This window comes from Pelobates fuscus, chromosome 4 (genome assembly GCF_036172605.1).
Source record: "Pelobates fuscus isolate aPelFus1 chromosome 4, aPelFus1.pri, whole genome shotgun sequence".
In the NCBI taxonomy this organism is placed as follows: Eukaryota; Metazoa; Chordata; class Amphibia; order Anura; family Pelobatidae; genus Pelobates; species Pelobates fuscus.
This window is the reverse complement of record NC_086320.1, coordinates 125,647,057-125,660,434: the sequence shown is the minus strand read 5'-3', so window position 1 is coordinate 125,660,434 and position 13,378 is coordinate 125,647,057. Positions and strand designations below refer to the sequence as shown.

The following is a 13,378-nucleotide window of genomic DNA, read 5'->3' as shown; positions in this document are numbered from 1 at the left end:
AGACTTGCTGACAGTTTTGTTTCCTTTGGTTAAAATACTAATCATCATCACATTATTTGGAGAATAGGAAATAAAATACCACAGAAAACAATGACACGCTTTCTTCCTCCCCCTCCATCCCTCTCCTCCAGTTTTGAGGAGCTGGAGTTACAATACAAAACCAAAAATTTAAACCCAGGATTTGAAGCTCACTGAGAAAGTTTTCCCCAAACAAATAATTTCTGAAAATCATTTAGTGGTTTAAACTAAACTAATGCAGGAGAGCTAGTTATTTTCAATAAAATGTAAAAAAAAAAAAAGTACCCCACATGTATTTGTGGTCAGCAGTGATTTATGGGATACTAACTCGGCATCAGTTTCATTCACGAGAGATTTCTGAAAACCTAATTTAATGTGATTGCACTGCCGTGGTAATTTTAAAAATCACTGCCTTCCCCACAAGTTTCAGGGAGACCCTCAGGGTATGAATAGATCCTGGGGAGTTCTCCCTGCTTGCCCCCTACAACAAGATCGGTGCTGGGCTCTGCCATCTGCCCTGATCTCTGTGAGAAGCTACAGTATGAGAGGCATCAATCACACAGTACAGACAGAGCCCCCTGTACTGTCTGAGCTAGGAAATCCCTATGTTGATATCAGTATTAACATCAGCAGAGGGAATCCCTTAAGAGGTTGGATTAAGGGGTGGGATTACAAGTAACATCATAGGTTAGATTATAGGTATTAGGGTTTGGATTATGAATAGGATTAGAGGTTGGATTGTGAGTTTGATCAGGGGTAGTAAAAGGGGTTGGTTGTATTGGGGTTTAATTAGGGGCAGGATTAGGGGGGAAAAGTATACATGTGGGGTAATATTGTACTCGAGAGCAGTAGCAGGATACACATTTACAGGTGGTCTGTCAATTTCCCCAAAATAAAATATGTGCAAAAAAAAACAAACTAATTTGACCTAGGTTTGTGATAAAATGGTTAAATGGAAGGGGGCGGAGCCAAGCAGCCGAGCTGAATGGCCGCATGTTGTCTGAGCTCTGAACGCGAAACCCAAACAAAAGCTGCACAAGACCCTAAAATTCAGCTACCCACAACAGGGGAACCCCCCACGAGACAGTGGGTCGCAAATCAAAAAAGATGAGGCCTTCGATATCGGAGACATGCTGCGGCAGGCCAGCGGAGGGTCGAGACCAAAGATGGCCGACCTCCCTGCAACGTACGCTGACCTCTCAGATGACATGTCCCCTGATGAGGACAGCGAGATCCCGTTTGCGAGCCCAAGAGTGGCTCAACAGCACACCGACCGAGACAACGCTCCAGTGACGGCGGCAGTGCTGAAAGCACTCCTGGCGGATCTCCAGAAGACCATCCAAATGGACGTCGCACTGATCCGCACGGATTTGCAAGGCCTTATGGGCAGACTGGCGGTAGTGGAAGCCGCGTCCGATACCCAGGCCCAACAGATTGCCACACTTCAAGAGGCTGTTCGGGGGCTCCAGAGACACAGCAATCAAGCTGAACGCCGCTTCTCCGCAATGGAAGATTGGAGGCGGAAAAATAATATTAAAATCAGGGGCATCTCGGACGGAGTGCCGACAGCGGAACTACCGCACCTCCTAAGGCGCCTACTGGGCACTATACTCTCCCCAAGACAGGGCAAGCTGGTGGGAATAGAGGGGTTCTTTCGGGTACCCAAATCCCCACGAGCACTGGACGACGTACCGAGGGACATGGTCATCCAACTAATGAGCGGGAAAGATAAAGCGGCGGTCAGAGACCACGCACCATATAAATTTGAAGACATGTCACTTACCTTCTTCCCAGACCTATCAGGGAGTACGCTAGCTTGGAGAAGATCGCTCCGACCCTTCACATCACTCCTCCGACAGAAGCAGATACCATACCAGTGGCGGCAATCCCGTACCCTAATGATCCAACACGGAGGAAACAAGCTCCAGATCAGAGATCTCGAAGAAGCAAAGGCCACACTGCCCACCCTCAACCTTCCACCCGATGCCCTGTCACCGACCGGAGCAGAAGCAGCGGGCCGCATTCCACACCAATGGAACCCGGGCGCAGTGATTCCGTTCTCCCCCCGACGGCCGAATAAGGGAGGAAGTGCAGCAGCCACCACCTGAGGACATTGATTAGATGGACAGTCCGCTATTACCACGTCCTTAGGCACAGCCTAGGGCACCAGAATTTAAAGTTTATAATGTTTAATGTTTTACTAACTTTTCAGCTCCCTGCTATACACACTTAAGCCCCATGTTCAAACCTAGCCCCACTAACATACACACAGAAGAGAGCTCGTACACCAACAGCCTACCTGTAGCTCGACAGCTCCCCTTGAGCCACTTATACCACCCCCCACACACACCTCCTAGGATCTAAGTATGTATAACACTGATTTGACATGTACCGGAGGCAGTCAGCAATGATCCTATAACATTCTCCGGCGCACACACTAGCGGGGACACACTCTAGAACGCAGCTCACCACCACTGTAACCCAGTTAAATCTAGGCCACAACACGCCAGAGATGCATAAGAGTGTCCGGAGATGGATGAGCAATCATATATCCACCATCACACATAGTCGGTGACACGCTATACTCCTTAACGACAACACTTAAAAATGAAAACTGTGCCATGTAAATGCATGCCATGCTACGGTTGTTCCTTGACTGCATTACTATAGTTGGGTATAGCTATCGTGGCATACCGAACCTGTTTGTTAATATGTGCACAACATAAATAAAGAATTAAAAAAAAAAAAATGGTTAAATGGAAAGTGTCAAAATAATCTTCATTTTATATATATATATATATACACACACACACACACACTTTTGTGTAGTGATTTTGGCTTATGTGACTACTTTTTAGAGTTCTAATCTTAGCATGCCAATTTTGCTAAGCTTTAGCTATAAACCGGTCATTCCATTGTACAGCGCTACAGAATTTGCTATATAACATAATATAATAATAATTCACTCCTTGTTGTAGTGTGTGTGTTAAGGGGGATTGTGGCTGTAGTGTATGCATTCGGAAAGAGGGCATTTTTGTTTTTTAAGCTAAGCAGATTGGTAATAGTGTGAGAGTTTGAGAAGCCCTAGATCTGGTTTGTACATACTGGAAAGATCAACATATTAGTTGGTTCTTTCCATGTAAGTGTGCTGATCTGGCATCTGGAATAGGTAAAGCTTAAGGGGGGTAAGAAAGTAGAGAGGCAGGTTCATTTTAACTGTGGCCAAAAAAATGTCCATATATTCCTAATTGCTAGTGGGTTATTCCAAGCAGAGTATCCACTACAGTCTGCTCATCGTCTGAGACCGCTGGTGACTAATGACACCCCGGCAGCAAATGGGTTAAACGCAGTATGAGTAGCATTTCAAAGACTCCAGGCACCATGACCACTTCAACTTACTGAAATGGTCATAGTGCTTTGTGAAACACTAACTCTAAAATGGATAGTCATATTTAAAAAAACAAAAAACAGAAAACAATTTTAAAAAAGGCTAATGTGCTTCTGAAGTACATTTATTGGACAACATTTCTCGAGTAGTCCACCCATTTAAGGGTTGAGCTGGCATTAAATCCAGTTAATATTTGAGAAAAATAGGCAATCGTTTTCAGCCGATAGAATGGAGTCAAGGAACATGCTGCTGTCCTCTCTCGCCTTGACTACTGTAATCCGCTTTTCAGTGGTCTTACGTGTTCCCAACTTGCCCCGTTACAGTCTATAATGAATGCGGCAGCGAGGCTCATCTTCCTGTCCGCCCGCACCTCCCATGCCTCCACCGTTTGTCAGTCTCTCCATTGTGTAAGATATAGGGCTCAATTTAAGATCCTGGTATTTGCTTACAAATGTTTACACAATGCTGCTCCCACCTACCAATCGTCACCAATTCACAAATATGTCCCGTCTCAGCCCCTACGCTCTGCCGGAGGCCTAAGTCTAATTTCTGTACTTACTCCTACCTCTTATGCTCACCTTAAAGACTTCTCTATGCTTCCACCATTCAATGGAACGCCCTTCCCTGCTCGGTTAGACTCTCACCCAGTCTCCCCTCCTTAAAGCATATCAAGCTAACAGTTTTTTTTTTCTCCCCACGCCCTGATTCCTTTCTTGCAACTGTCATCAAAACACTCAGCCCTCAATGAATACTATTCCACCCTACCCTAACCTTTTGTGTCACTATACTCCTCTTCCTCTAGCATGTAAGCTCATTGAGCAGGTCCCTCAATCCCTCTGTCCCTGTGCGTCAGACTGGTCTTACAAATATGTGTCGGTTAGTCCACCCATTGTACAGCACTACGGAACTTGTTGGCGCTTTATAAATAATTATAATAATGTAGTGGAGAGGTCAATAAGAAGGATAAATATAGTAGTGGCCTATGTGACAACCGTGGTATAGGCTCTATGCACAGAAACAATAAGATTAAAAATAAAATAAAAATTAAAACAGTCAGCACAAGCGGGTGGTGGTGTGGGATACCATATATGAAGAGGCAGGAAAAGTGTCTCCGTGTCCTTGAAAGTCCAGCACTACAAGGCATAGTCAGCAGCAGTACTATCCTGTTAGTGCTGGAGTGGATAGTAAGAGGGAAGTAACTATGCTTACAAATTGCATGTCCTGTGGGAGGCAAAAGACAAGCATCGGTGTTTAAAGTAACTGCACCAGGGGAAGTAAATATCAAGTCCAGTGGAGCTTCCAGCTTAGGCTTTTTGTTTCTTCTTCAACAAGAGAAATTGTTGGGAGGTCAGGATCTGTAGGGTCAATTATTGTTGTGAGTATTCACCTCTTGGGCACATTTATCCATATTACTCTTGAGCTCATTTGGGCAAGTGTGGCAACAGGCAAATTCTTGACTGATGGAAGCAAGTGGTTTCAAAATTTATCAGGCCTCAGGCCGAATTCCGGCCTGGATATAGGAATAGCAGTGTGCAACGAATCGAACACGCCTGCAATGGGCACCCCTGTGCCGGGGAGGCGGACTAAGGACCACAGACGCAAGATACATCTAGTTCGCTGCAGCTGGGTGTCGTAAGGACCCTTGCCTCCAGAGCAGGAGGGCCAGAGTTAACAAAGACAGCAGGTAACTTAGGCTAGGCAGGGGAGTTTCATGGGCATTGCTACAGGAGGAGGATGTCCACAGGCCCGAGTGTCTTAGCATTAGTTAAAGGGATATGTTATTTTAAAAAATTCTGTTGACTAGGGTTGTACGGTGGATAGGACAGGAAGGAGGTTACGGTGCAGTGTTTGGGTAACCAAGTGTTTGTAATACAGTCAAGCTGTACAATAGCCTTAAGTGTGGTACCTCCAAAGCTATATATGCGTTGTGACTGTATTCTTGTCCGTTATGTATGAATTTTTCCTGTCAACCAAAAATAAAGAATTAAAAAAAAAAAAAAAATCAGGCATGTAGTTCTTTAACCCCTTAAGGACACGTGACATGTGTGAAATGTCATGATTCCCTTTTATTCCAGAAGTTTGGTCCTTAACCCCTTAAGGACACATGACATGTGATGATTCCCTTTTATTCCAGAAGTTTGGTCCTTAAGGGGTTAAGGGGTTAAATACATAGAAAAATATTACTGGTCATGTATTAGCTGATTCTTTCATGTTGGAGTCCAAATTCAAGGGTGGTGGACCTTAGCATAACAGCTCCAAGATTATTCCCTAAAGTGAGAATGTAAAGTTAATTTCAAATTGAAGGGCAAGTAGCATAGCGGACTTAAAGAATGTTGTCAGGCAACCATTTCCGCCTTGAGTTTAAAATTCTAACTTTAGTGAATGACCCTGTTTGTGTGTAGCCATCTTCCTCTACATCTAAACTCAAGACACTGAAGGTGGATTAAGATACGAGACAGACTTTTTTCCTGCTATATTCTCAAGAAAGGACGGTTCATGTGATAAACGGGAGGAGCACATTTTTCAGTTAAATCTGCTGTAGTGTTTTAAAGCTGCAATGTCCCCTACTTCAGTTGGATAAAGTTGTAAGTCTTAGTACTCAATTAAAACAAGTGTGGTCCTCTCACATAATACCAGTACTGCTTTCCTAAGCATTTTAGGTACATTCTGGCTTGTATTCTGTCTATGATCATGATGGTGCAAAAAAAAAACAAAACACACAATCAAAAATTATCGTCGTCTCCTATTCAGATATTACAACTGAGGATTTACAAGTGTGATATAGATATATAGATAAAATTTTCATTCATTCACAGTGTTGGTTATATCACTAATACCACTTAACCCCTTAAGGACACATGACGTGTGTGACATGTCATGATTCCCTTTTATTCCAGAAGTTTGGTCCTTAAGGGGTTAATCACTGTTTTTTAATACACCTAGAATACTCCTGGATTGAGTTCTGAGGATCACCTTAACCCCTTAAGGACACATGACATGTGTGACATGTCATGATTCCCTTTTATTCCAGAAGTTTGGTCCTTAAGGGGTTGAAAAGGTTTTTTTTCATATCCACAAAGGGTGTTTTAAAAAATTTGCACACCAGCACCCATTTGCTACCGTATTTAAATCTCATTACCAAGATTGTGTTGGTTGCTGCAATTATTATTGAATATGGTTTAGCTTAGGATAATTTTTGCACCATCTTATTTATAGACGTGTATGTATACACACACATATATATATATACACACACACACACACACACACACACACACCATATAACAAACTCGTGCACTCCAACAAAATATGGTAATGGTACTTGAAAATATAAATAGAAAAAAATATGCCTGCACTCATAGGCTCTCTCAAGTAAATCTTCTCTTTTTATTCCAACAAGATGTAACCTGTTGGAATAAAAAGAGAAGATTTACTTGAGAAAGCCTATGAGTGCCGATATATATACACACACACACACACACACACACACACATACATACAGCTTAGGACACTTTATATATATTTTACTTCTATCTACTTTACGTGTGCATACATACACACTATTTACATTATGGATAGGCTTTAATTCACGGTCTGTGTGCCAATGTGGTAAAATGGCTAAATCAGTGTTTTACCCCCTTCATCCTGAAAGCAGTAAAGTTAGTTTGTTTGTTTTTTTACAAGAGAGGAAAAGAAAAGCATTGTGATCGAACCACAATCAAATGGTAGCAGATAATTCTTGTGGGTGTAATGTTTGTTTAAACAGCGAATAGGTGAATTCAGACCAAGTTTATAAAAAATAAAAATAAAAAAAAAAGCAATTTAGAGACTAACAAGTCAAATTTCATATTTTATATTGGTCTGCAGTTCTGGTGGGCATGATTGCGTTTAACAAGTTCAGTTTTGTAATAGTTGTAGCCAGGAAGCAAGTTTGGAAAGTGAGGAAATGTTTACTGACATAAAAGCTGCAAACACATGTTTAACTTTCAATTCAACTACAATCACATTCTTAGTAAGAATTTAAACACAACACGTACATCTGACTGAGGATGGTCATAGATATACAATGCTAATGAAGAGCTCTAAGAAAGAAAGAAAAAAAAAATATCAAATGGGATTTAAACACAAACCTTAATACGTCAAGTTGATGTTCATACATCTTAAAATATAACCAAACAAAAAAAAAAAATCCTAAGATTGTCATTACAACAGTGGAAAGCATTTAAGGGACTAAACAAGTACATTTTCTAAACTTCTGGTACCTGAGAATTTGGTTGTGAAAAAATAAAAAAAGGGCTTTACATTTTAGTTGCATATTTCAAGAACACTTTAGATTTTTTTTTTTTTTTTATCTGTCTGTATCTTGAGCGCAACAATTGGTCAATATACAGTACAAAGACAGAAAACTAGAGAAAATGGGAGAAAAAATAAAATTAAAACACTCAACAGGGTTAAATGGTGTGCTGTATGCCTCTAAAATACTCTTACACCAAAGCAGGCCATTACTTTTTAATCCACGTTTGGGTGCAATAATTTTTCAAGGAAAAAAAATAAATCACCAATCTTTCAACACAAGGCCGACATTTTCAGCTATCATCACGTCCATAATCAATAGTTTGTAATTCTCGAGCTATGCTCTGTGCAAGCTCCATGGTACCAGCAGCTACTACTCGGCATGACATCAAGTCCAGAGGTCCACCTGGAATCAAAATGCAAAGTTCTCAGATTACAAATTTGTTTAGTTGTGCAAAATGTTATATTTCAGTTTGAGGGTTCTAGAAACACTGCAAGTATTCATTTCTTGTCACTTTCATACACCTGTACATTTTTAAGATCAAGGTGTGCATAGAAATACCTTGAAGATTTACAGCTTTGCACCCTTGCACTGAAATTTACACTCTTCCTTAAAGGACCACTATAGTCACCCAGACAACTTGAGCTCAATTAAGTGGTCTGGGTGCCGGGTCCCTCAGGTTTTAACCCTGCAGCTGTAAACATAGCAGTTTCAGAGAAATCTCAAGGAACTTTGAGATATAAACAGAAGAGGTTTCTGTGAAAAGATGTACAATTGAGACAGTCACATATGTATACATGGATTATAGCTAGTGGTGAGGGTAAAAAAAAAATGTAATTAAAAACAAAACAATTTTATTTTTGTTTTCCTTTGCGATACTGTTCTTTTCTGATCGATACAAAGAGTCACTGCGAGAATAAAAATTACACTTGTGCCCAACAGTCACAAAGTACCAATAAAGTCCCAAAAATGAAGAGTATCGGCTTATTACTGGAAACATTACATTTATACATTTACCTGGAAGTGCTCATGAATTTAAATCCTTTAAGTCCTAACATCCCACGAGAAAGATCAAATTAACATTTAACAGATTTCCATTTACAGCTGCTACAGCACTAAGTTTATTTTAAAAGTTAGGTGGTCATGCAATTAATATTGTATAGTCTTCATTAAAGAAGAAACCACATGTCTATAGTTAGCCATCACTTTGAAAAACATGTGCTGATCACTCAAATTCCTTTCCAGACTGCAGATACCAAATCATGAAAATTATAATCCACAAACGCACGCTGAGCCTTTAAAACTCCCATACCTGTTGTATCGATCACATAACCCCCAGCTTCTCGAATTATTACAGTTGCCGCTGCCAAATCCCAGCAGTGAAGTCCATATTGGTAGTAAGCATCGGCAGCACCTGCTGCTATATGACATAAAGCCAATGTGGCACTTCCGATCACACGTACCCTGTTGGGCAATAAGAGAAAGCTCATGAGCAAATACTCTTTAATGGGAGCATATAAATAGGGACAGAACATATTACCATGTGCACTGCTTACCCATGTGCATGGAATTTAAGAAAGGTCTCAATGTTGCCCAAGAACAATTTTAATGTTGCAGGATCACGTTTAGGGCCAATTTCTGTCAAAATTAGAGCATTCCTGATGCCTGCAAAATATAACAGGAAAACTGCGAAATTAGTTTTTATCCCTGAATATGAGAGAGAAACAAAAAACAGTAGCTATATACTATAAATGTATAGAGAATAAAACCGGTGGTCTGCAGGGACTTCTGAGCAACTGCGTTCAAGGTACCACCCTGCACCAGAATCTATACAATAAGCTTATGTTTTGTCATGCTTGGAGTATCACTTTAAGACATATCAGTCAAACATGTATCCTCATGTGAGACAGATCCATTTAACCCCTTAAGGACCGGCCTGTTTTTGCGATGTTTGTACGTTAAGGACCAGAGCAGTTTTAACACTTTTGTGGTGTTTGTGTTTAGCTGTAATTTTCCGCTCTCTCATTTACGGTTCCCATACAAGTTATATATTGTTTTTTTCACGACAAGAAGAGCTTTCTTTACATACCATTATTTGTATTATGTCATATATTGTATTTAAAAAAAATAATAAAATATGGTGAAAAATTAAAAAAAAAACACATGTTTTTGGAATTTTAATTGAAAAATCTTTTACTTATCTACAAAAGCTAATGAAAAAAAACTGCTAAATAGATTCAAAATTTTGTCCCGAGTTTAAAAACACCCAGTGTTTACATGCTTTATTGCTTTTTTTTGCAAGTTATAGGCCTATAAATACAAGTAGGAAATTGCTGTTTCAATATATATATATATATATTAAATGTATCAATAGTGACATTGTAACACCGTTATCTGTCATAAATCCCCGAAACACACCTAACATGTACATATTTTTTTAAAGTAGACACCCCGGGGTATTCAAAATGGGGTATGTCCAGTCTTTTTTAGTAGCCTCCTAGTCACAAACACTGGCCAAAGTTAGCATTTATATTTGTTTGTGTGTTAAAAATGCAAAAACCGCTAACTTTGGCCGGTGTTTGTGACTAAGTGGCTACTAAAAAAGGCTGAACATACCCCATTTGCAATACCTTGGGTTGTCTTCTTTTGCAAATGGTATGCCATCATGGGGCTAATTCTCATTCCTTGGCTACCATACGCTCTCAAAGGCAACCTAACCAATCTGACAAATTTCAATAAAAAAAATAAAAAAAAAAGTAAAATCAAGCCTTATATTTGACCCTGTAACTTTCACAAACACTATAAATCAGAACAGTAAAATATATCACAGCAATAATATCCTCAGTGAAAGAGCTGTTTGTGTGTGAAAAATGCAGAAAAAGTTACTTTCACTGACAATATCATCGCTGTGATATGTTTTACTGTTTTGAAACACTAATATTTGTGTTCAGCGAAGTCTCCCGAGTAAAACAGTACCCCCATGTACAGGATTTATGGTGTCATAGAAAGTTACAGGGTTAAACACAGTGCTAGCAAATTAAATTATCTGGACTTTTGGCCTGGGTTGGCAGGCAGGTCCCTCAAATTGCAATCATTAAAATTACTTAATTAGGTAAAAATATTACATAAATACGCACATAGAATTTTAATATATATACATATTTATATATTTGACGTCTACGTGTATATTTATGAAATTATTTATGTAATTATGTATGTGGACATATGTATATTTCGTATTATTTTTATTTATTTATACATAGATCTTTATATCATTACATTCTAAGTGTATTTTGATATAAATATATCTCAATATCAAAATACTGTTAGAATAAAATTGCATATATATATATATATATATATATATATATATATATATATATATATATATAATTTTTTTTAATTATTAAAAACTATTTTTATTTTTTGTTATTTATTTTTATTAACATATTATTTGTATTTTATAATATATATATATATATATATATATATATAGTTATTATATATATTTGTGTGTAATTTAAATATAAGTGTATTTTTATATTAATATACGTATATATAAATATAAAAATACACTTAGTATGACATTATATATATATAGATATAATACATGTATATATATACATATACATATACACATATATACATATACATATATATATATACACATTATATATATATATATATATATATACACACATACACATTTTTTTTACACTGATTGATTTTATTTCACTTTGTTTTATGATTTTTCACTTGCAGGGAGACTGCCTGTCAGCACAGACAGTCCCCCTGCAGGCAGACACATGGACCCCTATTGCGGTCATGTGATCGAGTGATCACATGGCCGTGGGGTCCTGATCTGCCGAGGGGGGACTGCCCAGGCAGACAGGCAGTCCCCCTGGACCGGGAGGAGAGCTGATCGCCGCCGTGGGACCGACGGCGATCAGGTAAGTAGTCCCAGACCGTTATGACGGTTCAGGACCGTCAGCGGTCCAAACGCACGTTTTACCGCTGACGGTCCTGAACCGTCAGCGGTCCTGAAGGGGTTAAGCAAATTCTGTTGCCAGCTAGTAAATTCTGACATATCCAAAAATTGTGACATATCCAAAAATCACCCAGATCAGTTCAGGAAGTTCCTGGAAGTCTTATTTTGACCGACTGCACGTATGGTTTCATGCCCAGAACAGTTCCAGAGAATCAGGCTGTGCGGCCAGTCTAATTCGGGGATTCGAAGAACAGTTTGAAATACCGAACGTAGCCGTTCGTGGATAAAGTCATTATATGTCCCTTGTTCGTGAGTTTCTTTTTACTAAGAGCCATTCGACTCCCGTTCAAATAGCCGAACATGGAAGGTAAAGTTTAGTGGTGTTCATGCCGTCGAGTGTCCGATTTGAGTTCCATGCACTCGAGGACCAAACACCGCTGGATGCGGTTGACTAAACAAGATGGCTTCCACCACGTGTACAAATGCCACTTCAAATGGCTTTGGGACTTCGAAGTGCCTCTTCGAAAGTTTGAATTGTTCCTGTTGTAAGTCCAAGAAGCACAACCATAGTCTTTAACCCAAAGTTCATTACAGGGGCCATAATCGCAGGGTAGGAGGCTGGCAAACAGACCCCTCCAAAAACCAGTGGCGAGGTTACTTTCGCCACAGTAACTAATTAGGCAATTTCTGCATCTTAAAATCCATACATTCAGCATGGCTTTCTAAAATTTTAAACCAACTGTTCCCAACACTCTTCAATGAGGGAAGTCACTTTATACAAGTACCATTCTGAAGGATAATTTTTTGGCTTATAAATTGTGAGTGGCCATTTGGAAAATTTATATTAAAATCGCTAGAAGTGAAATTATTGCACGTTTATCAAGTTCACTTTGGAAGTTGTAAAAGTCACTATTTTATACACTTCAATGAGGGCAATATCTCACACCTACACGTTTACCTTAATCGGTGGTTAAGTCACATATAATTGCAGTCTTACTAGAAATGTATAACAGTGCAAGATATAGAATAGTCTTAAAATTATTTCCATCTGCCAATTAATTAAAACTAGTAATTTTCACTGACACCAACACAAAAATAAGCAATGCATTCAACAAGGGACACCCTGTAGTCAACAGAACAACTACAGCTTAATGTAGTTTTTCTCGTGATCATAGCATATACCTGCAGGTTTGTTTTTTTTTGCCTCTTTCAGAAAGAGGGGAAAAAAAAAGAAGGAGGGGGAGGATGGAAGGCGAGGTGGTAGGGCACTTGCCCCAGCCAGACCAATACGGTTGTTGAAAAATGTCTCAGTTCTTATATTTAGTGTAGTACGGAAGAGGTTTATCTTGTGAAGGGGAGGTCAGGTCCACCTATAGTAGTGAAATCAGTGTGTGTGTGTGTGTGTGTGTTCACTTTGATAGATTTGTCTGTTGTGATTTAAGGTAAGTTGGAGGACTAATTAATGCAGGCAGTCCTGGTAAGAGTGTTGGGAAATGAAAAATCGAATGGAAGCAAAATCGAACTAGTAGTTGAATGGGATGGTGGATATGCATGTCAGCCAGTGTCAGCCGGGGGTTCCAGGTGATGGCAACACAACTTAAAGCAAAATTAAAAAAAATGTTAGCCATGCCTCTCCTTACCACAAGGCATGTTTCGGTAAACAGTGTAGCTAAGCAAATGCGTGGCCACA

The 13,378-nt window shown here is 39.4% G+C and overlaps 1 protein-coding gene across 1 annotated transcript in view; it reads right to left on the bottom strand.

Annotated features, from left to right (window-relative positions):
- Window positions 1–7,802: 7,802 nt before the first annotated feature.
- Window positions 7,803–13,378, bottom strand: part of IMPA2 (inositol monophosphatase 2) — a 29,657-nt gene continuing 24,081 nt past the window's right edge. The window contains exons 6-8 of the mRNA XM_063450469.1: window positions 9,257–9,365; window positions 9,013–9,164; window positions 7,803–8,105 (exon numbers count right to left, since the gene is read on the bottom strand). Of these exons, the coding sequence (XP_063306539.1) occupies window positions 7,993–8,105; window positions 9,013–9,164; window positions 9,257–9,365 (374 nt within the window). The 3' untranslated portion in view covers window positions 7,803–7,992. The remainder of the gene's footprint in view (window positions 8,106–9,012; window positions 9,165–9,256; window positions 9,366–13,378) is intronic.